The sequence below is a fragment of the Caloenas nicobarica genome, chromosome 13 (genome assembly GCF_036013445.1).
Source record: "Caloenas nicobarica isolate bCalNic1 chromosome 13, bCalNic1.hap1, whole genome shotgun sequence".
Lineage (NCBI taxonomy): Eukaryota > Metazoa > Chordata > Aves > Columbiformes > Columbidae > Caloenas > Caloenas nicobarica.
In genome coordinates, this window is record NC_088257.1 from 493,305 (window position 1) to 517,196 (window position 23,892).

Here is a 23,892-nt window from a genome sequence, read left to right on the forward strand (position 1 = left end):
AGCCCGCCGCGGTAGCGCCCCACAGCGGTCCGGCGGGAGCTCCGCGGCGCAGGGCAGGGGGATGTGTTTTATTTTCCCCTTTGTCGCGGTTTCGGCGGGGGGGGCCCGCCCGGGCCCCGCTCTGGGGACTCGCGCCTGGGCAGACCCGGCCGCAGCGCCGCGCCCCCGCCCGGCACCGCCACTGCCAGGGCACGGCCAGGCCGCCGCCTCCCCCCGGCCGCCGCCTTGGTACGGCCCGGCCCGGCCCCGCCGCCTTGGTACGGCCCGGCCGGCGGCGGGAGCTGCGGCCCCGCCCAGCTTCCGGCGGCAGCAGCATGGCGGTGAGTGCGGGCCCTGCTCCGGGGCTCTCCGCGCGGGGCCGGCCGGCTCCCGGGGCCGCTGCCCGGGTTCCCCGCGCTCCGCTCGGTGCGGCGCGGCGGCCGCGCTCCCCGGCCCGGTGCGCGGGGGCAGCGGGGCGGGCCCGGGCCGGCCGCGGGGGGGTGGCCGGGCCGCTCTCCGCGGGTCCCTGCGGCCCCGGGCGGGCTGTGAGCAGCCGCTGCCCGGCTGGTGCAGGCGGAGGTACGTGAGTCAGTAGCGCAGGGGGGCGCAAGACTCGGCGATTAAACTTTTCGGCATGAGCGAGAACCAGTTGTTGTGGTGTCTTTGCTTTTCAAAGTATTTTGGGGTTCGCTGTGCGGCTCGTGTTGTTGGCCAGGTGTGCGGTTACGTGAGCGCGGGCGGCGCAGTGTCAGCCCCGGGCATCTCGGAATGCCTCGGTCTGGGGAAGGAGCACCGAACCCTCAGGCTTCGCGTGTGTGGAGATTTACAGCTGCGGTATCCGTGGTGCGCTTGTCCTTTAACACTTGCAATATGTTGTACAGTAAAAGAATAAGGGGAAGGCATCTTTAACACTTAATGGTGGTGTTTAAACGCTGGTAGAATTTCAAGTAATTTAAAATACTTCACTGAAGAACTCTGTTTGTGAGCTACAATTAGAGTAGACTTGTGTGCCAGACTCCTCCTGGTGTAGGAAGTACTGTTCCCATCTAACGTATAGCAAAATGAAAAAATGTACATGGGGTTTATGAAGAGTCTGGAACAAAACCAGAATTCCATAGGTTTTCTTCACTTAGGATTTATATCCACTCCTTTCTCCTCAATTTTGACACATTTGATCTGTTAGTTATGGGAGGATGGTCAGTTTGTGTGTGTGTGTCACGTTGGCTCCTTTGCCTTGGGGAGGGTTATGAACCTTTCCCTACAGATTTGAGATCCCGTTTCAGAAGGTGGATCTCCAGGATGCGGATCTCAAGGATGCGGATTGCTGGTGATGTTGATGATGCTCTGTTGGAGGTTATGCTGCGGTGTTATGGGAGCCCATAAGGAAAGGTGTTTTGGAGTGGCTGGTAATATGTTACAATTCTGTACTTGTTAAGCAGTTCAGACAGATTTTTCTTCCTCTTTCTGTTTAACAGGAACGTAAAGGGACAGCAAAAGTCGATTTTCTGAAGAAAATTGAAAAAGAGATCCAGCAAAAGTGGGATGATGAGCGAGTCTTTGAGATTGATGCTTTGGATAGGCAGGACCAGAAGAGGTAAAATTACGGTTTTTACAGGTTTTATATTTAACTGCTTGAAATGTCTTTTTGAGGCAACTTTAGTCCTTCAAAACCTGGGGGGAAAAGCAGCCTCTTTTGAATGAACAGTGTTCTTGGATCATGTGGAGGTGCATTTCTGTGGCTGATGACAGAGAGCAGTGTGGTACGTGTGTTGGCCGAGTTCCAGCAGGATGGAAAAAGCCTTCTCCTCATTCCCGGGTAGTGTCAGTACCCTCGGGGGTTTTAAAAACAGATTCTCTTTGGCGACTTGTGCTTTTTGGCGTGGAGGAGGTTTCTGTCTGTGCTGCGGCCCCTGTGTGCGTGGAAGGAGCGTGTCCCGGGGCGGGTGTCTGCTGTTAACGAGCCCCTGGTCCTGGCACAGGCTGGTTCACCTGGCGCAGAGCGGCCGAGCAGGCGAGCGGGGCTGAGCCGCCGTGTTCCTGTGGCACCGCACTGTCTGCAGAGGGTTGCGCTGCCTGCAGCCGGTACCTTTGGGAACATGTCAGATCTATGTCAGAGTTTCTCTGCGGTGTCAGTCCTATGTGGGTGTTTTCTTTTGCAGTTTTTTTAAATAGATGATGAAACCTGGTAGTATATCAGTTCTTTAAAATCAAAGACTCATGTTACTGGCAGGGAAAATACTATTTTATGTCACCGTGGGCTGATAATAGCTGAACATATCAGTTAACTTTTTCACTTATGCATCTTCTGATGGTCATTTTGTGAGCTAATTGCATGTTTTAATTCTTTGAATTTCTTCTCAGCAAAGGAAAGTTCTTCGTTACTTTTCCTTATCCATACATGAACGGCCGCCTTCACCTGGGACACACATTTTCTTTATCTAAATGTGAGGTAAAAATTTTTCTTTGCTAATACATTTAGATACTGTAGAAAAATGCTGATTTTTGTGGGAGCTAACAGAATGCCTTACTACTTGCTTCATAGACTCAATAATGGCTTATTCAAATTTTCCTTTTTTCCCTGTATTTCAGTGGAAATATTGCTGATTGAAGAGAAATGCCACTGATTGCTTTTGTAAATTCTAGGAGACTAGACTGCAGGTGCTTCCCTTGTTCATTCCTTCAGATTTGCTGGGGCTCCTGGGAGGTGCTGCTCAATGGCTCAACCTTCACAAGAACTTGTATTGTCTCTTCTGTTCATGAATCCTGCGCTCTGGTACCTGCGTGTTAACAGGTTTTAGATACTAATGGATAGGATTCCACAAATGCGATCTCTTCTTTGCACCCCCTCTCAAGTCAGAAACACCTCCCCGAAGATTAGGAAAGCTTGTGCTTGCACAGCCAGGCAGGGGCAGACCTGATCACAACGTCTCGCTTCACCTTCTTTTCATTTCGTTAGCCTCCTGGATGCTGCTGACCGCATTCGTCTGGCTTCCAGTGGTTTCATGCTAAAGAAGGAATTACACTGATTCTTGGAGTGAGGTGCTGACTTCACTGTATGCCATTCTTGTGTCATTTGATTCATTTTTCCACTTCATCTAGTTTGCAGTTGGGTATCAGCGGCTAAAGGGAAAGAACTGCTTGTTTCCGTTTGGGCTACACTGCACTGGGATGCCTATAAAGGTAAGATGGTTTAAATTACTGGGGACTTTTTCTGAGTTCTATACTTAAGACTACTTAGAGCATTGCTCACTGTCCATCCAGAACACCATGTTGATTTATGCAAAAATTCATGAAGATAGTGTGATTTGGAACCTGCATTTGTAGTAAAGGTGTGTTCTGTTTGAACTATGCATAATGACTTTCTTGGAAAAAAAAGCTTTAAAATTAAGTTTACCTATTGTATATTTTCATTTGCAAGAAAGTCCTCCCCGTAAACGTCTTCCTACCATGACAGGCTCTCTTGGAGCTGCAGGTCTCCCAGAAGTTCCTGCAGTGTCCAGAACACGTGTAGTGTTGTAGTGCAGTGCAGTGTTGTCAGTGAGACGCTCTCTGAGCGGTGCTGATTGCTCCCCGCACTCTGCCCAGGCTTGTGCAGATAAACTGAAACGAGAGATGGAATTGTATGGCTGCCCGCCGGAATTTCCTGACGAGGAGGAAGAAGAGGAAGAAAGTTCTGCTAAAAAAGAAGAAGAAATTATCATCAAAGACAAAGCAAAAGGCAAGAAGGTAAACATCAAACCAAGGCTTTCTGGACTGGTAGCTGTGGTCTCAAAGCCTCAAACTGTGCATTTGGGGATTTTCCTCCTTTGCACTTGGAGAAACCTGGGAAAAAATATTTAGATTGTTTTCCCAGATAGCTGGATACTTTTAAGGTAGACTTGAAGAAAAAAAAGCATCAATGGCATGGTTCCAGAGATACCATCTTAATGCATAAAATTTCAATGGTGAGCTGGGGCACTGTTTGATAGTTTCCTGAGAAAAATGAGATCATCCAGAATAATACTCTCTGACTTGTTTTTTGGCTGGACAAAACATTCACATCCAAGTTGTGGGAAATAACCTAGCTTTCTCAGTGGTGGGGATATATATATATATATATGCACCTACGATTCTGATTATTCTCTTGGAACTTGTTATCTATTCTAGCTAGTTATGCTAAACAAAGTAATACTTCATAAGCCAAAATAGTTTGTATTTAAATGAGATCTATGATTTTGGGAGTATCTCAAAGCAAGGCAAAGAATCAAGTCCAGGAGAAATGTAGCGCTGTTCTATGTGTGGTTTGATGTGCTAACGGGACTGTCTCAGCGGAAGGACCGGCTGGGTCCTGTCGGCTCTGTATCAGCAGGTGGGACCTGCCTGCGCTGTGGTGGGAGCTGCTCTTGGGCACAGACACGAGGTATTTGAAGGACGATAGGTGGGAAAAGCAATATGAGCAAAGTAGCAGCAGAAAAGGCTTTTGATACCAGGATATAGCGCAGGACTGCTCTGCCTCTTCGTGACAGCTGTTTGTCTGAGCAGGACCTGGGTGAACTGGTCACTGGTTTGTCAGGCACCCCCTTTCTGCGGGTGTGCTGGGCAGGTGGAAGCAAGAGGGGGCTCGTCGATGTGCAGTTGGATACAAGCTAGAAAACAGTGCAGTCAGAAACTGATTGTTAATCCTCACTTCTAGAGAAGAGACACTGGAGTATTTGTTTTAACTTGTATAACTGGAAATAGAAACCATAACATGAATAGAGAAAAATACTTCTGAGCATGTAAAGCTGTTGTGGGTAGGAGAACGTGCGCTTCTGCTCCCCCCGTCCTTTCAGAGCAAGGCTGCGGCCAAGGCAGGCTCTGCCAGGTACCAGTGGGCGATCATGAAGTCTCTGGGTCTGTCTGATGAAGAAGTGGTCCGGTTTTCTGAGGCTGAGCACTGGCTGGATTATTTCCCTCCCCTCGCTGTCCAGGATCTGAAGAGCATGGGGCTGAAGGTAACCCTGAAATCTGAAATGCAGTTACATGAGCAGCTGTACTTTTGTTACTGTGCTTGAGAATCTGCTGCTTCTCCTTCGAGAAGATTTTCTTGATACTAGTGTTATTCTAGAAATATTTCTGATATTTTTTGAATTATTCATTTAACCTTTTAATAGTCTTGGGCGATAATGAAGTGCTTTCTTGTACAGAACTTATACCCTATGCAGTGATCGCAACTGGAAACAAGAATTCAATAAAGGAATAATGACTTTCACTTCTTGTTTCTGTATTAAATAACTGTTCTGTGGTCAGTGTTGACAGTAGCTTTAGGAAGAGTAATGATGTGATATTAAATAAAGATACTTGTCCTGCTGACACTGGATTTTTCAAAATAAAGACGTGTAGAGATTATGAAACAAAGTAGTGCTGAAATTTAGCTTGAATGGTTGGTTAAAACTACTACAAAAATCTCTGAAAGTCACAGCCAGCAGACAGGGCCTCGAGTCTTTGACATCTCAGCTCTCAAAGCCCATGCACGTACAGACTGCATAGCTGAGTTTTTAAGCATTCACCCTTTGTGTACTTGCATTATCTTTTTGGAGAGAGACTTATTTTTATTTTTAAAAATAGTAGTTTTACTATTGTGAGGTTCCTTGAATTTCTTTATTGTATTTACTTACCAGCGAATCTGACACATTTCCAGGTGGATTGGAGGCGTTCTTTCGTTACAACAGATGTTAACCCTTATTATGATTCCTTTGTGCGATGGCAATTTCTTACGTTAAAGGAAAGAAATAAGATTAAGTTTGGGAAACGGTAAGCCCGCCGCTCAGCTCTGAGTTTACTGTAGGGATAACCGAAGATGGAACCCTGTGACACGTTTCTAGAACGTGCTCATAACTCACATTGACCTGCAATTCTCTAATTTCAAATGCCCTGCTAGACACAGTAAAACAGCATATTTACTGTGCTAGCAAAGTGTGTGAGATTGTGCTCCTGTTTTCTTTTTTCCGTGGGTACCAACTCAAAACAAAATGGGGCCAATACTGCAGCTCTTGCGGAGACTGAATGTTGACATGGGTGGAAACAGATTGGCGCAGAATTTGAAAATACCATTAAGCAGTCTTTTCCGTAAAGATCTTTAATTTTTTTCCACTTTGTCTATGCATTATTTTATTTATTACTAAATGAAAACATACCTTTGTCTAGATATACAATTTATTCTCCGAAAGATGGACAGCCTTGCATGGATCATGACAGGCAAACAGGAGAGGTAATATTTTTAGTTGGCGTTTTCTTGCATTGCTTATGATTTTAAATACTGAATGGAAAAATAAATTCTATCTTAAAGTAAAATGTATTTTGTCCATACAGAGTTACCGGTTCTCAGTTGTCAGTGCATGTGAAAATTGAATGAACTTCTCTACTGAGAATATTTGTCCTGAACTATGGATAGTATTTTTCCATTGTAGCTGTTTTCTGTGATTATTTAGCATTTTGTGCCAGCAGCATCGCTACATCATATTGTTGTCTATTGAAACAAAGCAAATAAGCTGTTATTGACTTGTATGTTGCTGAGATAGCGGCTGTCATGAGTAACTTGTTGGACTTAGGAGTAAAGTATAACATTTCTCGCCAGGCTGCATTTTAGGAAACAGCCATTTGTATCAACGGAAATATGATTTACTTTGAAGAAAGTATCAGTACCTTAAATAGCGTTTGGGTTGGGTTACTACCCAGACAGGGTTGATTTTCGTTGCTGCTTGAGTCAATGTCAATGTTGATTGCTGTGCTGTTTGTGTGAATTGCAGGGTGTTGGGCCTCAAGAATACACGCTAATAAAAATGAAGGTGTTAGATCCTTATCCTGCAAAATTAAGGTAGGTCTTGAATTTGTAATGGCAAAAAGATTTATCTTATGGCCAGAAGTGACCGTTAAATTAGTCTGTTTTGCCTAATGCATAATTTAACTTCATCCTGTTAATTCTGTCACTTCAAAAACTTGGTCTCTGTTTTGAGCTGATATTCACTAGTCTGTGTGGAACTCAAACTGGAGTGTAAAAAACCAGAAAGAAAATGAAAAACCCACGAAGAACTTAATGACCCACTTTCCTCTGTTAGGAAATGTTACTTAAGTTTGTATTAGCTGAAAAGCATGTTTTGTATTGCCATGAATGTTTTTATTTTGGTGACTTGTAAAATACTTTCTTCCCCTCCAGTGGCCTTAGAGGAAAAAATATCTTCCTGGTGGCTGCGACGCTCAGACCAGAGACCATGTTTGGCCAGACCAACTGCTGGGTTCGCCCGGATATGAAGTACATCGGCTTTGAAACTGGGAACGGGGATATTTTCATCTGTACCCAGAGGGCGGCCCGGAACATGTCCTACCAGGGCTTTACCAAGGATAACGGTGTCGTACCCGTTGTCAAGGAGCTGATGGGAGAAGTAAGTGTCCTGCAGCTTGGCCAGGCTTGGCTGTTCCTCTGAAGCCTATAGTCCCAAAGGTGATGGCAGAATTCTACTTGTAAAGACAATGCAGGAACTTTTATGTAGGTGTTGGAGTGTTTAGTGACTGCAAAGCAAGCGGAAGACGCTTCCTTGGGCGCTGAGCTCCAGCTGCTGCAGGTTGACCTGACGTGCTCACCCGTGGACACCTGCGTGACTATTGTCCTGGCGTCACTTGACGAGTCACTGGGTTTGAGTGACACTTGTCTGCACGCTGGGAAGAGTGGTGACTTCTGTGCAGGGATGGAAGGGGAAGGGAAAAAAGTAATAGCTAGAAAAGGTTCTGGGAAAAGGGCTTTTTGTTGATGCTGAAACTTTCAGTACGTTTTTGTGAACGAAGCTTTCTTAGCTGGGGAGTTGAATGTTTTTGCTGTTTCTATCCTTAACTTCTGTGCTTTCACCAAGTGGAGTTAGTAGCATTTGTTCACCCTTATACAAAGCGCCTTCGTGCTCTTTACATCACTTGATCTCCATTCACTAAAACTCATCACCATCTTCCTTGATCCTGCTTTGAAGGATGAAGTAGAAAATACAGTTTTCGTTTCTTTGCTAGTAGGCATCACATGAATTCAAGGAAATTAGAGGTAGAAGGCAACTGCAACATCTAGACTACCTCCTGTCAGTGCATAAATGATCTTGACAATACACTTTTTCTGCCTTGGTTTGATCTAGCTTTTGACACTGGCTTCCCAGTTCATTCCTGTCTTGACGCTGATGTGCTTCAGATATTTGGAGGCAAACTGTTCTCCTGCTTACTGTCTTTTTCCAGCTCTACACTCCCAGTAGTTTTGCTTTCTCTGGATTTCTTTGTCTATATTATCTGGTATTTGACTTTTATACCAGTAAATAGTCCATATACTGTCTGAAATGGTACACAAATGCTTTTCAAATGTACTTCCTCCTTATCTAATTCTCTCTGTATATTTAATGTATTTGTTTGTACTATGTAAGGAATGCCAGCAGATTTAAAGAGTATCAGCCAGGAGAGCTTACTCAGCGAGGCTGCAGAAGTGCCGTTTGTAACAATATTCCTTTGTCCTGCACAGGAGATCCTGGGCGCTGCACTTTCTGCACCCCTCACCACCTACAGAGTTATATACGCGCTTCCCATGCTCACGATCAAGGAGGATAAAGGTGAGAACTGTACAGCAGCGTCTTGCCAACGCCTGCTTGATGTGCCCTGTGCACTCAGTGTGTGGTGACTGCTCTTTTGTCTCTTGTGTCTGTTTCTTTGTCAAGGAACTGGAGTGGTAACGAGTGTTCCCTCTGATGCTCCAGATGATATTGCAGCCCTGAGGGATTTGAAAAAAAAACAGGTCAGTCTGACTGAGTTGCTTCTGTTTCTGTTTCCTTTCCCTGGTGTGGGAGGTCAAAAGTGGATCTCCATTGGTTAAAATGGAAGTCCCTTTAGTGAGAATTCTGCTATTCAAGTTGCAATCACAGTAGTTAAAAATAAGCAAAGATAAAACCAGCTGGGCTGGGACAGGTGTTTGTTCTCAGACTTCAAAAAGAGTTTTGGATAAGAGTTGTGTAACTTCTGTTGCGTGTTAAGGTACAGAACAGTACTAGTGAAATCAAAATAACTTCCTGTTGGGGAAGTGCCTTCCAGAGACGAGGTTAAGAGCTCTGTATGAATTTCAAATGAGACTTAAAGTAGCTGTTGCTATTACAGCTTCAAGAGTACCTCAGTGTCTAAACAGCTGTCCCTGGCTATTGAATGCTTGTCCCACTCGTTTTCAGGGTAGAGTGATAGTGGTTTTTCCACTGTTAAAAATGTAGACAATTACGACAAAGAATCACCTGGGAATTAGACGGGCATTAAACTCAGGTGTGACAAATGGTGAGAAGGCATGGAAGTGACTTTATCTGCTTTATAATAAAATATAGTGTACAGGAAAGACACTATGAATGGATTAAAACCTTTAAGTCTATCAGATTTTTCTTCTCACTGTATTGCCCTTTTTTTTTTTTTCTTCTTTCAAAGGCTTTGAGGATGAAGTATGGCATCAAAGACGAAATGGTCCTGCCATTTGAACCGGTACGAACACTCCAGTGTGTCCATCTGCATTACACGTTATATTCACTGATGAGAAATGTGCCAGGAGCTGTGCCTGCTTTTCCCAGAATTGCCATTTAAAGTCCTCCTCAGCTGACAGAGCTGAAAAGTTTAGAGTAAAGTTTTCATGTTTTGCTATGGTTGTAATATTTGTTATCTGTTAGGGTTTGCAACCAAGATTTGTTATTCTATGGTACACTTCAGAGATGAAGAAAAGTATTAATTTTTGTTGGAATTACTATTTTGGAGAATGTATTGCATCATTCTACTGATAACCTGCTGGCTGGTTAAAGCTTAACAGCCTTAGTGGCCAGATTATTATTGTATCTGCTCTGTGCAGAGAGCTAAAGTCCCTTACTGCTAGTTCAGGGTCATGGCGATCCGTCCTCCATAGAAAATGCAGGCGACAGGTAAAGCCATCCCAATATTCCGCATTATTCTTGTTTCAGTGCTGGTGTCGTGTCAGGAGGCAGAACCGGGTTATTGCTCGTAGGAGAGCAGCTCGGGATTCACGCTGGGGACTGCCAGGATTGCTGATCTGATGAGCGGAATTGCACTAATACTTTAAGTCCTGTGTAACCTGACCAGTAGTAGATGCTGCAAGTTGACGCACAGAGTAGCACAGTACAGCAGAAGTTTGATGTAGCCCCAGCACCTGCTTCTGCTGCCAGAGTCCTTGATCAATATTGCTTTTGGCCACACTGTCGTGCAGCACAGACCCTTCCAGGTAACTGTACCAACTGCCTTTTTCCCCTTCATGGTCTCTGGTTCAGACTTCCGTGTCAGCCTCAGGACTGCCAGCCAAGCAAAATATAGTTATCTCTGTTTTGTTCAATGCATCACTTCTAGTGAAGCTTGTGAAATCTGAGAAACAAGTCTTTGTGTAGATTTTATTACACGGAGATAGTTTGAACTGAATATCTAACACTGTTTTGTTAATTCTCAGGTGCCCATCATTGAAATTCCAGGCTATGGCAACCTTTGTGCTCCATCGGTCTGCGATGAGCTCAAAATCCAAAGCCAGAATGACAGAGAGAAACTTGCTGAGGCCAAGGAGAGGGTATACCTGAAAGGCTTTTATGAGGGAGTAAGTAATACAAGATTTTTGTGTTTTCTTGCTGAGTTTGATTAGCAGAAAAAAAGTTGGTAAAGATGACAAGTTTAAAAAAAAAAAAAAAAGACTGCAAGAAAGAGGGAGTTTTTTTCTTTTTTTCCCAGACCGCTTCTCATTTATCCTTCTCCTGCGGCCAGGTGCTGTGGTTGGAGGAGCTCGGTAGAACTGAAGAGAGAGAAGGGAGGAATGTAGGGCTGCAAACTGAGACTTGTGGTCTGGTTTCCTATCAAGTGATCCCGTTCTGGGGAGCCGATCTGTTTTGTTACAAGTATTGATTTGGAAACTGGGGTGAAGAGAGCGATGTGTTGGGGTGTGGTGTGGGTGGTTGTCTTTTTTTTTTTTTTTTTTTTTTTATCCCGTCTTTACTTGTGTAATGGCTTGCGATGGTATATTCATCAGCTGTTTACCTGAAAGCTGGTAACAATTTTTATTTCTGATTAGCTGTGTTCGATTTGCCTCTGTGTGTGCTGACATGTATACAAAACTCATTTTGGGTAAAGATGACTGTCTATTTAATGAAAAAAAAGTAAAACCTCTGTATTGCTATTTTTTGCGTGTCAAAGACTGCAGTAACTGCTGCTTCTTTATGTTGCTCTAAAGAGCCATTGCACCTATTTCTTGTTAATTTAAAAAAATCAACTCCTGTGACCCGTCTTTTACAGGTAATGTTGGTGGATGGATTCAAGGGACAAAAAGTTCAAGATGTCAAGAAGGTTATTCAGAAGATGATGGTGGATAATGTATGTGGTAGCGTGCACAGAGAGTCTTTTCCCTTACCCGTTTTGTCCTTCTCACAGTAGCTGGGTTGCTGAAGAACCCTCTCTGTTCTGGATCTGGAGTCCTCTCTGTGCTGCTTTGGGTTGCTCCAGAGGGTGAAATGCTGCTGGAAGAGGATCCTTGTGTTCTGGGACTAAGTGGGATGAGTAGCTAATTAGAGACCTCTGATTCCTGCCTCATCCCATCGCCTCGTCTGGGAAGTGTTCAGTGCTCTGATTCAGTCTTTGATATGGTTGGGAAGATACTGGAGCTGTGAGATCCCAATTGTCAGTCTTTTTCAAGCTGAGCACAGAGTTCCTTGATTAATATTGCTTTTGGCCACAATATCACATTCTTTACAAAATTATGTGAACGGATACCTCAGAAAAGCACACAGTCAAGTGTTGCCCTCGTTCTGCTAAAGTGGATACTGAGGCAGGGAGCCTGTGCAGTGATGAAAGCCATGCAATAAATGCTGTAAAACAGATCGGAATGGAGAGGATGCTTTTTAGCAATATTTTCAAGACTTTGCTTAGTACGTAACTCTTGGCTTTTATTACCCTTCCAACTCTTAGGGTGAAGCCATGATTTATATGGAACCTGAAAAACAAGTTATATCGAGGTCTGCTGATGAATGTGTTGTGGCCCTTTGTGACCAGTGGTAAGTGAAGTAAAGCTGGAGTTATAAAGTTACTGCTGATTTATGTCCTACTTGTGGATCGCTTTATTACATTAAACTTTTCCTGACTGTAGGTATTTAGATTATGGTGAAGGGAACTGGAAGAAACAGGCATCAGAGTGCTTGAAACATCTAGAGACGTAAGTTACAACAGTGGGTGTGAAGGGGAGTGGTCGTTTCGAGGTGATGGCCTGAGAGGGGTAATTAGTAGTAGCCTGTTTCTTACAGGTTTTGTGAGGAGACAAGGAGAAATTTTGAAGCTACTTTAGGTTGGCTGCAAGAGCACGCGTGCTCCAGGACGTATGGCTTAGGTAGGCAAAACACTCCTTTTCTCACTCAGTGAGGATGGTACCGCTGCTTTTGGGAGGCTTGAGTGATATCCAGAATCCAGACTGGTATAGGTAACGTAGAACAGGTTTAGCCAACATACATCTCACCCGGCGTCCCAGGGAAGCCACACTTTCTCAAACACACGCGGCCGGGGTGGTTTTATCTTTGCGCTGCTATAGTGATTCTGCACAGCATCTCTGTAGCTCTTTGCCTGGGCCATTGATTGGGAAAGGACCTCAGAAGAAGGAACTAATACCATTTCTTGGGTGTTCTCAAATTCTGACGAGCCTCCATCTTGTGTAGCCTGTGACATGGGACAACTGTTATAACTGTTGTAATACACAGCGAATGATCATGAACTGTAGTTTGGTTGTGTTAAGAAGCTGGCTACAAAAATAGCAAGTATTTTCTCTTTAATAAAATTTTCAAATGCATACATTGAATTTTAAAAAAGGATTTTTAAAAGCATAAACACGAGTACTTGCATATATACGTGTGTGTGTATATATATAAAATGTTCCACTGAAAGTCAAACTGTGTGTGTGTGCTCGAGTGTCAGGCGCGTTAGGGCTGCTCCTGAGCGTATCTGCTCCTGAGCGTATGTGCTCCTGGTTGCCCCTGGCAGGGACGCGGCTGCCGTGGGACGAGCAGTGGCTGATCGAGTCTCTCTCCGACTCCACCATCTACATGGCCTATTACACCGTGGCTCATCTGCTGCAGGGGGGCGACCTGCGGGGCCAGGGGGACTCTCCGCTGGGCATCAGGTGAGTCAGCAGGTCTGCTTGTTTCCTTGGCTGTGCTTATCTCCCGAGCTGCTCGTGACAAACACTTGCTGAGTGGCTGATTCGTTGCTTCTGTGTTTATAAAGCATCATTGTTAACAGTTAACCTGCTGTTAGCTGAAGTTACAGCAAATCTGCAGAAGGGGAATAAGGAAAGAGAAAGGAGTATGGTGGCCAGAGAGAGATGAGGGATGTCCCTGAAAGCAGAACTGTGCAGGGTCAGTCGCTGTTTTTAATGCTGCTTTGACTTGCCTGGAAATGGCCCTTGCCAGGTGTTTTTGAGAGGCTGTTTTCAGGGGCTGCTGAAGTGTCTCTGCTTTCTGGGGCTGCTTTGTAACTGCAAAAAGCTGTGCGATTCGCTGTACAAAGTAGGCAAGATTTTGTTACTGTATTAAAAGTTGGTAACTCTCCTAGAAGCTTGGAACCATCTTTTGTCCGCAGCTGATATGTGGAAACCTTGAAAGGAAGAGGGAGAAGGCATTTGTACCAAAATTCCTCCGAAGACTGCTCTGCAACCTCTTGGTTGCGGTGGTTGTGAACTTCGGTGGTAGAGATCAGAGAGCTGAGATAGTAACAACTCACCTGGGGTTGAAAAACCCACTGCCAGTCTTGCCTTGAGTCCGGTGCTCTAATTCTGCATGTTTTATAAACTATTTTCTGGAGTAGTTTACACACTGGAACTTACCTTCTTCAATGCTATAACTAATCTGAAAACTATTTCCAAAGTGAAGATTCTTACAAACAGAAATAGTTCTGAAAGACTTGGCAAGGCTTTAATTTGGGCTCAAAGCTCTCTAATTATAGAGAGGCTACCTACACACTAATCATGTCTGGAAACAGACTTTGAAGTGAGCATCTTGAGCACTGAATTATAGATTTGATGTAATTGAGTATATACAATTAAAATGTACTCTTACATGAGTAGATAACATCTTATAGAGTTAGCAAATGCTTTCCTAAGGCTGACTCTGCGGGGTAAAGTGGAAGGGGATTTATGGCCCGTCGTGTTGGGTACCATTGGGTCACAGCGATCTTTGGCACTAACACAGCAGCTCAGTCACCGTGCAACAGTGACTGAACCATAGAACCGTAACTACCAGAGATAAACCAGCAAACTGTGCATGTCGGGCTTTATTCTGCACTGGTGCTGTCACCTGTCACTTGAACTCGTTGTTTCGTGTGTCCTGGGGTGCTCTGGATCCACAGTGCTCCTCTCTGCAGAGTACAGGCCTGAGCACCTTAGCAAATGTTAACAAATAGTAATCTCTGATTTGAAATTATTTAGCATGAAATGTGTGCAGGTAGGATCTGGTGGACTCCAGTGAAATTCTAAGGAGCCAGGAAAAAAAGAACCTCTGTAGAAACAAGGATGATATTTGTTTAATGCAGGCCAGTGGCTGCAGAACTCTGGGTCTAAGTTGCATCTCATCAGTGTTTTCATTCAAAATTGTGGACCCTGCCTCTAGTAGTTGGTAAAATGTCGTACAGTAAGTGTTAATTTTGAATGGGTTTGTTCTCTTCAAAGACCGCTGGTTCTTTTCCATGTACCAGGCGGCCTTAAGCTGTCTTATTCAAAGTGCCGTGGATGTTTACTGCCATCTCATTATGGGACTAATTCTGTGCAGGGCACATCAAATGAGCAAGCAAGTTTGGGACTACATCTTCTTCAAGGCAGCTCCATTTCCTAAAACAGACATTCCCAAAGAAAAGTTGGACAAGCTGAAGGAGGAGTTTGAATTTTGGTATCCTGTGGATCTCAGAGTTTCTGGCAAAGATCTGATTCCCAATCATCTGTCGTACTACCTGTATAACCATGTGGCCATGTGGGCAGACCAGAGGTGAGTGTGGGGGTCACGTAGAACTGTGCTGGACAGTTTGTAGGTCTGGTAACCTAATGGCTCTTTGTGACCGTACAACACTCAGAATTAGGTTGAAATTGTATTCCTGCACTGGATTTTTGAGTAACTTTATCATCATTAGGTTTTCTTAATTACTTCTCAAGGATCATCCGAACAATGTATACATATTCCCATGGACTGTGCAGTGCAGATTGAGAATCTTTGGTCACGTCATGTTTTTAGAAATATGTAGTTCTGTGCATTAAGGTGCTACGTTTGCATTCTCTTCTTAAGAGCTGTATAAAACTGTATATGGGAAAAGCTGTTTTCTCCTGTATGGCAGAGATGGTGGTGGGGAATGCGATATCTGCCTCCTCTGCTGGTTGGGGTACGTGGGGCTGCACTGTGTCTGGTGCTGTGGGCAGTGCCAGGCACTGGGATCAATGGGATAAATTGGGATAAATGCAGCTGGGTAGGAGGAGGTGCAGCGAGTGAGGTGTAATTGTGGGTGCAATGCTCCCTGTGATGATAATCTCTAGCCCTTAGGTTGCAGTTCTTTTCATCTTCGAAGACATTCCTTAATTTTTTTTTTAAGACACTCCCTAGATATTTTTTTGAAGATTCCACTTCAGGTGTTCATTCCAAACTGGAGCATAAAATGTTTGTTCTTTTTTTTTAAAGAGAAAAGATATTTACTTTACCAAATGCTTTTTATCTTGTCTTCAAACAGAGAAAAATGGCCAGTGGCTGTGAGAGCAAATGGACATCTCCTCCTTAATTCTGAAAAGGTACAGTGAGGTTTCATGTCTGACATGGCTTTTGTGGTTGTCAAAATAGGCCCTTGCCAGCCAGGCTGGAAAATTCCTTCTCGGAATTTGAGAAGAGAAAATAGTGAAAATTCTCGTTTCCTTATTGGTGCCCTCCAGTTTTTCATTCATCAGAGGTAAAGACCTGCCTTTCCTCCCATTCTGTCGAACACTTTTCTTAAGTTAGCTCTTGTATAGCTTCACCACTTTAGTACATTTCTGCTAAGTTTTAGGGTAATATAGAACGATTTTTTTTCACTAAATTTTAGCTTTATTAAGCATTGCGGTAGGTGCAGTGAGAGGAAAGCGTTTGTGCCAATAACTTGCTAATGTATGCAAGCCCCAAAATTGAATTTAATTGAATTTAAAAGTGCCTAAACCTAGTAATTAGGCCTTGCAGACTGTCCAATATGAAACAAGAAAACCCACCAGAGTTCTTCTTGAGAAGTTAAGGCAGGATGAGCTGAAAACACAAATTTTGAAGTAGTATTTAAGTTTAATTTATGTAATTTCTGGAATTAAATTTGTGCACCTCAGTGTCACAGCTGGGGCAAGTCTCAAGTGCGACATTCAGGAATTTGAGCGCTTGCAAAGTTCCGTCTGCTTGTGCTGCGAGACTTAGTTCAGATCTACCAAATTGCTTTTGCTGTGACTCATGAGAACATACTTTCCCAATGGTTTCCCCAAACGCTTGTTGTGTCTGTCTTGCTCATCCAACACCAAATGGAAAACCAAGACTCTTCTGTTTCTTCCAGATGTCTAAATCTACAGGCAACTTCCTTACTCTAACTCAAGCCGTTGACAAGTTTTCTGCAGATGGTGAGTATGTCCTGACCTGCCGCTGTGTTTCAGTTAGGCCAGAATGGCTAACATCAGCGTTTTGCTCCCAAAGAAGCAGGGGGTTGTTGGAGTAATGAATTGCAATAAATCTGCCGCTTGCCACCTGTTCTTGTTTGAAAAGCTGAACTCTGTTTAGAAATTTGGGATGTGTGTTAGCGCAACAGCTGTTTGAACCAGGAGCTGCTCCTGGTGCTCAGACCTGCTAGAGGGGCCTGTTTGGTTCCTCCACGTTCACGCCGGAGATGGAAACACAAGACGCAGGCGGCTGATCCGCGGGGTGCGCCCGTGTTCCTCCCCGCACGCTCGGGTTTCCCAGCAGTGGTTGCACTCGTCGCCTGGCTCTCGGTGTCTGTCTGCTTCCCTTCCAGAGGAGGCCGGTGCCTCTCCAGGGTGAAATGCATCCTTGCCAGACACCTCTCTCTAGCTGCCCAGGCAGTTTCTAAATTCACTTTGCATTTTATTGACTCATAATGCAAAGTTAGTTGCAATGAACTAGAGTCCCTTGCATCTCTGTCCACCAGCTAATTGTGTGCCGGTCATGTTAGCTGATCTGATTTCTTTCAGGCATGCGTTTGGCCTTGGCTGATGCTGGAGACACTGTTGAAGATGCCAACTTTGTGGAAGCCATGGCAGATGCTGGTATTCTTCGTCTCTACACATGGGTGGAGTGGGTGAAGGAGATGATTGCAAACAGAGACAGTCTGAGAAGTGGTCCTGCCAACACCTTCAATGACAGAGTCTTTGCCAGGTACTGTACCAAGGCTAATAATAGAGTTTGATCCTTTTCTTTCTTGCAAGCAGCACCTCTGTAGTTTGTTGTGTGGTGTGGTTTTTTTTTTTTTTCCCTCTCCCTACAAATTAGTGAATTCTGTAAAACAAAACACATTACAGAGCAGGTGATATGATCGTGCTGCAGTGGTGACATTGGTAGTGTTGTTTTATATGGTATTGCCATTATGTGGGTAGACTATGCGATATTGATGTTTTCACTTTTCTTCCCTCCCTAGTGAAATGAGCGCAGGCATAATGAAGACAGACCAAAATTATGAGAAGATGATGTTTAAGGAAGCTCTGAAAACTGGCTTCTTTGAATTTCAGGTAAGAGGTATCTTTTTAGGTATAAGAAACTAACACTTGGTGTGTGGTACTTCGTAGATTTCTTTTGATCCTGATGTCTCAGATGCTAAATTATACAGCTGAATCAGAATCAGAATTGCGCCAAGAAACATGAGTGCTTTAATGGAATAAATCTGAAATTATAAAGGTCTGCTTTTGTCATTTTTGCAGAAGTCTAGAGGAAGAGAACTGTGCTGCAAATAGTCCTGATATCTAGTATGACCAAAAAGCTGCTAAAAAAACCACACTATTAAAAAGTGTTTCCTTTCTTTAGCTACTTGTAATAAAGAACTCTTCATAAGAAATCCAGATAATGCACCAACAAAATTGTTTGGAAGCAGAGTACTTTTTGATGTATTCCATAAACCACGTCTCTGGACTGTCTGCTGAACATGCCGCTTCACTTGGTGAATTACAGAGTCCTTTATGATAATCAGCAGTACGATTAAGTGGGCTGAATTACATGTATGACAGGTCATATTCATTGCCTTTTTCTCAGTATCTTTACGCCAGCTGTTGAGGGTGATGGTACCTGATGCACAGTTGTGGATATTTTTGTCTTACGTCTGTGCTGATAAACACTTTTTTAAAAGCGCCATGTTAAGGCAGAAGTCAAATGGCCAACTGACAGGTTCATGCTCAGGTGCGTCAGGAAAGTACCATTCTTGCAATAATCTATTTTTGAGTTCTAAGCTGCTTACATTCTAAAGGATGTTAGAGCAAAGGACTGTGTGTGGGTTTTTCTACGTGTTTCTCCATGGCAGCTGCAGTGTGTTAATGACGGTGGCCTTGGCTGTGTTTCAGGCAGCAAAAGACAAATACCGTGAGCTGGCGATCGAAGGAATGCACAGAGAGCTGGTGTTCCAGTTCATTGAAGTTCAGACTCTGCTCTTGGCTCCGATCTGTCCCCACTTATGTGAGCACGTCTGGTCACTGCTGGGAAAGGTACTAATGTTCCTGGTCTGGCATTTGATTAGGATCTAAACTTCTGTTGATTTTTAGTAATGCTCGTATCAGGCTTGTGGATGCCTTTTATATGCAAGTAGAAGAAACATATGTCTTATAATACAAAGAGCCATAATAGTTTATAGTCCATAGGGCAGTGAACGTATAGAGTTATCCTGTTACCGTCATGATATGTACAACCTCAATGCAAGTCACTTCGGTTGTCTTCTCACAAAGAGGTGATCTAAAATGAACCCAAGTAATGCAATATTCCTACACCTACACGTGAAGGAGGTGTTGTTTTTTAATTGCCTTGTGCCTGTAGATGAAGTTTTGTAGCTGTACTGTAGCTCATGGAGGTCCAGACCGTCTGAACTCCAGTTGCCAGTCGAGCTGTAACGGGTTGAAAAACCACCAGATACTGATGTGTTTTCATCTCGGCGCGTGTCACTTCTTCCTTTCTTCGCAGGGTGATTCCATCATGAGAGCCTCGTGGCCGGCGGCAGGTCCTGTGGACGAGGTTCTCATTCGCTCCTCTCAGTACCTGATGGAAGCAGCTCACGACCTGCGACTCCGGCTCAAGAACTACCTGGTGCCTGTGAAAGGAAAGGTGAGGTGTATGGGGTTACCTGCCCAGGTGCGTGTGCTTGGTTGTTATGCATTGCCCCGGGGCTCCTGCTGAATTTTTTGCTTTTTTCCTTTAGAAAGGCACTAAGGAACCCTCCGAGAAGCCGTCCCACTGCACGGTGTACGTGGCGCGCAGCTACCCGCCCTGGCAGCACACCGCCTTGTCGGCCCTGCGCAGGCACTACCAGGTGCTCGTCCTTCCACCTTTCCTTGGGCTGCTTACCTGCTTTTCTGGGGGCTCTTTTTCTATCTGTAAAAAGCTTATAAGCTGTAATTTGTTACCAATTTATTTAAATATAAAGCAAGGTAGTTTTAATTTTCTTTATGCTTCTACAGCTGTGCAATAAATTTTGGTGCTTAATGAAGTCTCCCAAGGAATGTCATCGATTTGACAGTATGATTTCATTGGTTTTTGGCAATCTGAGTAAAAAGCAGCCCATATTCTGTTATTTTTTTTCATTTGTAAGTGGATAGCATTTAAAAATATTCTTCACAACTGTATTGCTGGGGAAACATTGACTGACACATTAATGCTGCCGTACTATGCAAGTGGGCTTACAAGTGCTGTTTTGGTCCCTGAATAGGTGTGTTCTATTCAGTGGTGTTACAAGAACTATGTTGAAATGGAACATATTAGTCATAAGTAGAAGAAAGGAGCTTTTGTGAAAGCAGAAGAATCTCTGCCATGGGGAAACTGCTGAGAATGGCTTTTGGCATCTTGATTAACTGTCCTTCTCAGCATGAACACATCAGCGTTGGAGCTGGTGGAGAAGTCAGGACTCTAATGTAACTTGTGGGATTGAGAGAAACCAATATTCCCCATGGGAAGTTCGGTTTTGTGGTATTAAACTGTGGGCATTCCATGGGCTTTTTTCTGCATCAGTGTCAAAATCTGCTGTTTGGTCTGATGCACTAAATAGAATTGTCGCAAATGTCTAAATTTTGGATGTAAAACCCAAACAATTCAGGAAGTTAGTGCTTAAAGATGTGCTTGTGATAAGACTCAGATGTGGATTTAAAATGCATTCTGGTAGAAAATATATTAACACATAGTCGCCAGAAAGAATAAAGAAATTGCAGAATAGTACTGGCTTGCCTGAATGGCAGTAGTTAGCTGGGGTTTTTTTGGTCAAAGTTTTAAAATTTTAGTTTTAAAATACCTCAAAGGGAAGAGAAAATTATTATATGTGGAATCCATGATAATGCCAAACCTTGCTGGTATTGTGGGAAAACACAAAAGGTTTATGATATTAAAGGGCAAGTGTTTTTTAATGATACCCGTACTTTTTAATTATCATTTGTCAGGTCAGTGGAGGTCAACTGCCAGATAATAAAGTCATTGCCAGTGAGCTCAACACCTTGCCAGAGCTGAAGAAGTACATGAAGAAGGTTATGCCATTTGTTGCCATGATCAAGGTACGTGTCAGAAGGACAGTTCTTGCCTAGAAACAGCTTTTGGGAATGGAACATGTCAAAGGCAGCGATAACAATAACATCGTGCACGAGTGGTGTTTCCTTCATTTCATTCCTGAGTCTCCTGCTAACTTTGGACTTCAGTCTCTGTCCTGCCCCTTGCTTATGTGGCATCTTCAATGAAAATGTCTCTATGTGAATTGGCCCAGGTGATTTAATGGTCTAGTTGAGGTCTGGTAGTTTGTACTAACTGCAAAATGTACAATCTGTGCTTCACATACAAGTGGATTCTCCTACATTTGAAATCCTGAGGCTTACCCAATAATTCAGCCCTTGACTTGTAAAGAGCAGGAACCAATTTCACATAAAGACGTAGCAACATCTGAGCTCAGACTCTGCAGGTCAGTGGGTTTTTCTCTGAAACCAATTATTCAGCAATTTCAGTGTACAAAGAGCTTTTCTACCTGTGCTTCCTCTTTGTCAAAGGAGAGGTTAAACGTAGAAGAAAGTTTGTGATTTATTCCGTGTTAATGTGGGGAATGTTTGGGCTTGCATCAGTGGGGCAGCACACTGGAATCAATAAAGACCGGGAGGCCCCCCAGGCCCCTAGGGTGAAATCGGTCTACTCGGCTCGCTCCCTGAAGTGCCTGTACACCAATGCGCGCAGCATGGGGAATAAGCAGGAGGAGTTAGAAACCTGCGTTCGGTCAGGAGATTATGATCTGGTGGCGATCACAGAGACATGGTGGGACAGCTCACATGACTGGAATGTGGTCATGGATGGCTATGCCCTTTTCAGGAAAGACAGGCCAGCCAGGCGAGGTGGTGGAGTTGCTCTTTACGTGAGAGAGCAACTACAATGTATAGAGTACTGTCCAGGTGCGGTTGAGGAGCGAGTTGAGAGTCTGTGGGTGAGAATTAAGGGGCAGGCTGGCAGGGGTGACACTGTTGTGGGAGTCTATTACAGGCCACCAGATCAGGGTGAGGAAGTTGATGAGGCCTTCTACGGGCAGCTGAGCGTGGCCTCACAGTCACAGGCTCTGGTTGTTATGGGGGATTTTAACTACCCTGATGTTTGCTGGAAGGACTACTCAGCCAGCCAGCCTCAGTCTAGGAGGTTCCTCCAGTGCATTGACGATAACTTTCTCATGCAAATGGTGGAGGAGCCGACTAGAAGAGGTGCGCTGCTGGATCTCGTCCTCGCTAACAAGGAGGGTCTGGTCGAAGCAGTAAAGGTGGGGGGCTGCCTTGGTTGCAGTGACCATGAGATGGTGGAGTTCAGAATCTCCTGTGGTGGGAGCAGAATACCGAGCAGAATTGCAACCCTGGACTTCAGCAGGGCCGACTTTGGCCTTTTCAAACAGTTGCTGGAGGGAATCCCGTGGGCAAGGCTGCTTGAAGGTAAAGGCGCCCAAGATAGTTGGTTAACTTTCAGGGACTGCTTCTACCAAGCTCAAGATCAGTGCATCCCGACGCGCAGGAAGTCAAGGAAGGGAGCCAGGAGACCTGCGTGGTTAAACAGGGAACTGCTGGGTAAACTCAAGTGGAAGAGGAGGGTTTACAAATCATGGAAGGAGGGGCTGGCCACTTGGGAAGAATATAAGGCTGTTGTCAGAGGATGTAGGGAGGCAACTAGGAAAGCGAAGGCCTCCTTAGAGTTAAACCTGGCGAGAGGGGTCAAGGACAACAGGAAGAGGTTCTTCAAATACATGGCAGATAAAACTAACACCAGAGGCAATGTAGGCCCACTGATGAACGGGGTGGGTGCCCTGGTGACAGAAGATACAGAGAAGGCAGAATTACTGAATGCCTTCTTTGTGTCTGTCTACTCTGGCGGAGGCTGTCCTGAGGAGCCCCGTACCCCTGAGGCCCCAGAGGAAGGCAGGGCAATGGAGGAGTCTGCCTCAGTTGATGAGGACTGGGTTAGGGAGCAATTAAGCAATCTGGACATCCATAAATCCATGGGTCCAGATGGGATGCACCCACGGGTGCTGAGGGAGCTGGCTGAAGTCATTGCTGGACCGCTCTCCATCATCTTTGCCAAGTCTTGGGAAACGGGAGAGGTGCCTGAGGACTGGAGGAAAGCAAATGTCACTCCGGTCTTCAAAAAGGGCAAGAAGGAGGACCCGGGCAACTATAGACCGGTCAGCCTCACCTCCATCCCTGGGAAAGTGATGGAACACCTTATCCTTGGTGCCATCTTAAGACATATCAAGGATAAGAGGGTCATCAGGGACAGTCAACATGGCTTCACCAAGGGGAAGTCGTGTTTGACCAACCTCATAGCCTTTTATGAAGACGTAACAAGGTGGATTGACGATGGCGGAGCAGTGGATGTGGTCTACCTTGACTTCAGCAAAGCATTTGACACCGTCTCCCACAGCATCCTCACGGCAAAACTGAGGAAGTGTGGACTGGATGATCGGGTAGTGAGGTGGACTGCAAACTGGCTGAAGGAGAGAAGCCAGAGAGTTGTGATCAATGGGGCGGAGTCTGGTTGGAGGCCTGTATCTAGTGGAGTGCCTCAAGGGTCAGTTCTGGGACCAATACTGTTCAATATATTCATCAATGACTTGGATGAGGGAATTGAGTGTACTATCAGTAAGTTTGCTGATGACACCAAGCTGGGAGGAGTGGCTGACACGCCAGAGGCTGTGCTGCCATCCAGCGAGATCTGGACAGGCTGGAGAGCTGGGCGGGGAAAAATTTAATGAAATATAACAAGGGGAAATGTAGAGTCTTGCATCTGGGCAGGAACAACCCCAGGTTCCAGTACAGGTTGGGGAATGACCTATTAGAGAGCAGTGTAGGGGAAAGGGACCTGGGGGTCCTGGTGGACAGCAGGATGACCATGAGCCAGCACTGTGCCCTTGTGGCCAGGAAGGCCAATGGCATCCTGGGCTGTATTAGAAGAGGGGTGGTTAGTAGGTCGAGAGAGGTTCTCCTTCCCCTCTACTCTGCCCTGGTGAGACCTCATCTGGAATATTGTGTCCAGTTCTGGGCCCCTCAGTTCAAGAAGGACAGGGAACTGCTGGAGAGAGTCCAGCGCAGGGCCACAAAGATGATGAAGGGAGTGGAGCATCTCCCTTATGAGGAAAGGCTGAGGGAGCTGGGTCTCTTTAGCTTGGAGAAGAGGAGACTGAGGGGTGACC

General features: G+C 44.9%; 1 protein-coding gene across 1 annotated transcript in view; it reads left to right on the plus strand.

Annotated features, from left to right (window-relative positions):
* Nucleotides 1–253: 253 nt before the first annotated feature.
* LARS1 (leucyl-tRNA synthetase 1) overlaps nt 254–23,892 on the plus strand; it is a 28,830-nt gene continuing 5,191 nt past the window's right edge. The window contains exons 1-28 of the mRNA XM_065644086.1: nt 254–320; nt 1,455–1,573; nt 2,341–2,428; nt 3,079–3,159; nt 3,565–3,705; nt 4,791–4,952; nt 5,639–5,751; nt 6,145–6,208; nt 6,747–6,814; nt 7,154–7,379; nt 8,486–8,573; nt 8,679–8,755; nt 9,424–9,477; nt 10,442–10,582; nt 11,272–11,349; nt 11,941–12,026; nt 12,119–12,184; nt 12,273–12,355; nt 13,000–13,138; nt 14,781–14,993; nt 15,724–15,781; nt 16,555–16,618; nt 17,204–17,387; nt 17,647–17,737; nt 18,560–18,700; nt 19,170–19,310; nt 19,405–19,515; nt 20,633–20,743. Coding sequence (XP_065500158.1) covers nt 315–320; nt 1,455–1,573; nt 2,341–2,428; nt 3,079–3,159; nt 3,565–3,705; nt 4,791–4,952; nt 5,639–5,751; nt 6,145–6,208; nt 6,747–6,814; nt 7,154–7,379; nt 8,486–8,573; nt 8,679–8,755; nt 9,424–9,477; nt 10,442–10,582; nt 11,272–11,349; nt 11,941–12,026; nt 12,119–12,184; nt 12,273–12,355; nt 13,000–13,138; nt 14,781–14,993; nt 15,724–15,781; nt 16,555–16,618; nt 17,204–17,387; nt 17,647–17,737; nt 18,560–18,700; nt 19,170–19,310; nt 19,405–19,515; nt 20,633–20,743 — 2,994 coding nt within the window. The 5' untranslated portion in view covers nt 254–314. The remainder of the gene's footprint in view (nt 321–1,454; nt 1,574–2,340; nt 2,429–3,078; nt 3,160–3,564; nt 3,706–4,790; nt 4,953–5,638; nt 5,752–6,144; nt 6,209–6,746; nt 6,815–7,153; nt 7,380–8,485; nt 8,574–8,678; nt 8,756–9,423; nt 9,478–10,441; nt 10,583–11,271; nt 11,350–11,940; nt 12,027–12,118; nt 12,185–12,272; nt 12,356–12,999; nt 13,139–14,780; nt 14,994–15,723; nt 15,782–16,554; nt 16,619–17,203; nt 17,388–17,646; nt 17,738–18,559; nt 18,701–19,169; nt 19,311–19,404; nt 19,516–20,632; nt 20,744–23,892) is intronic.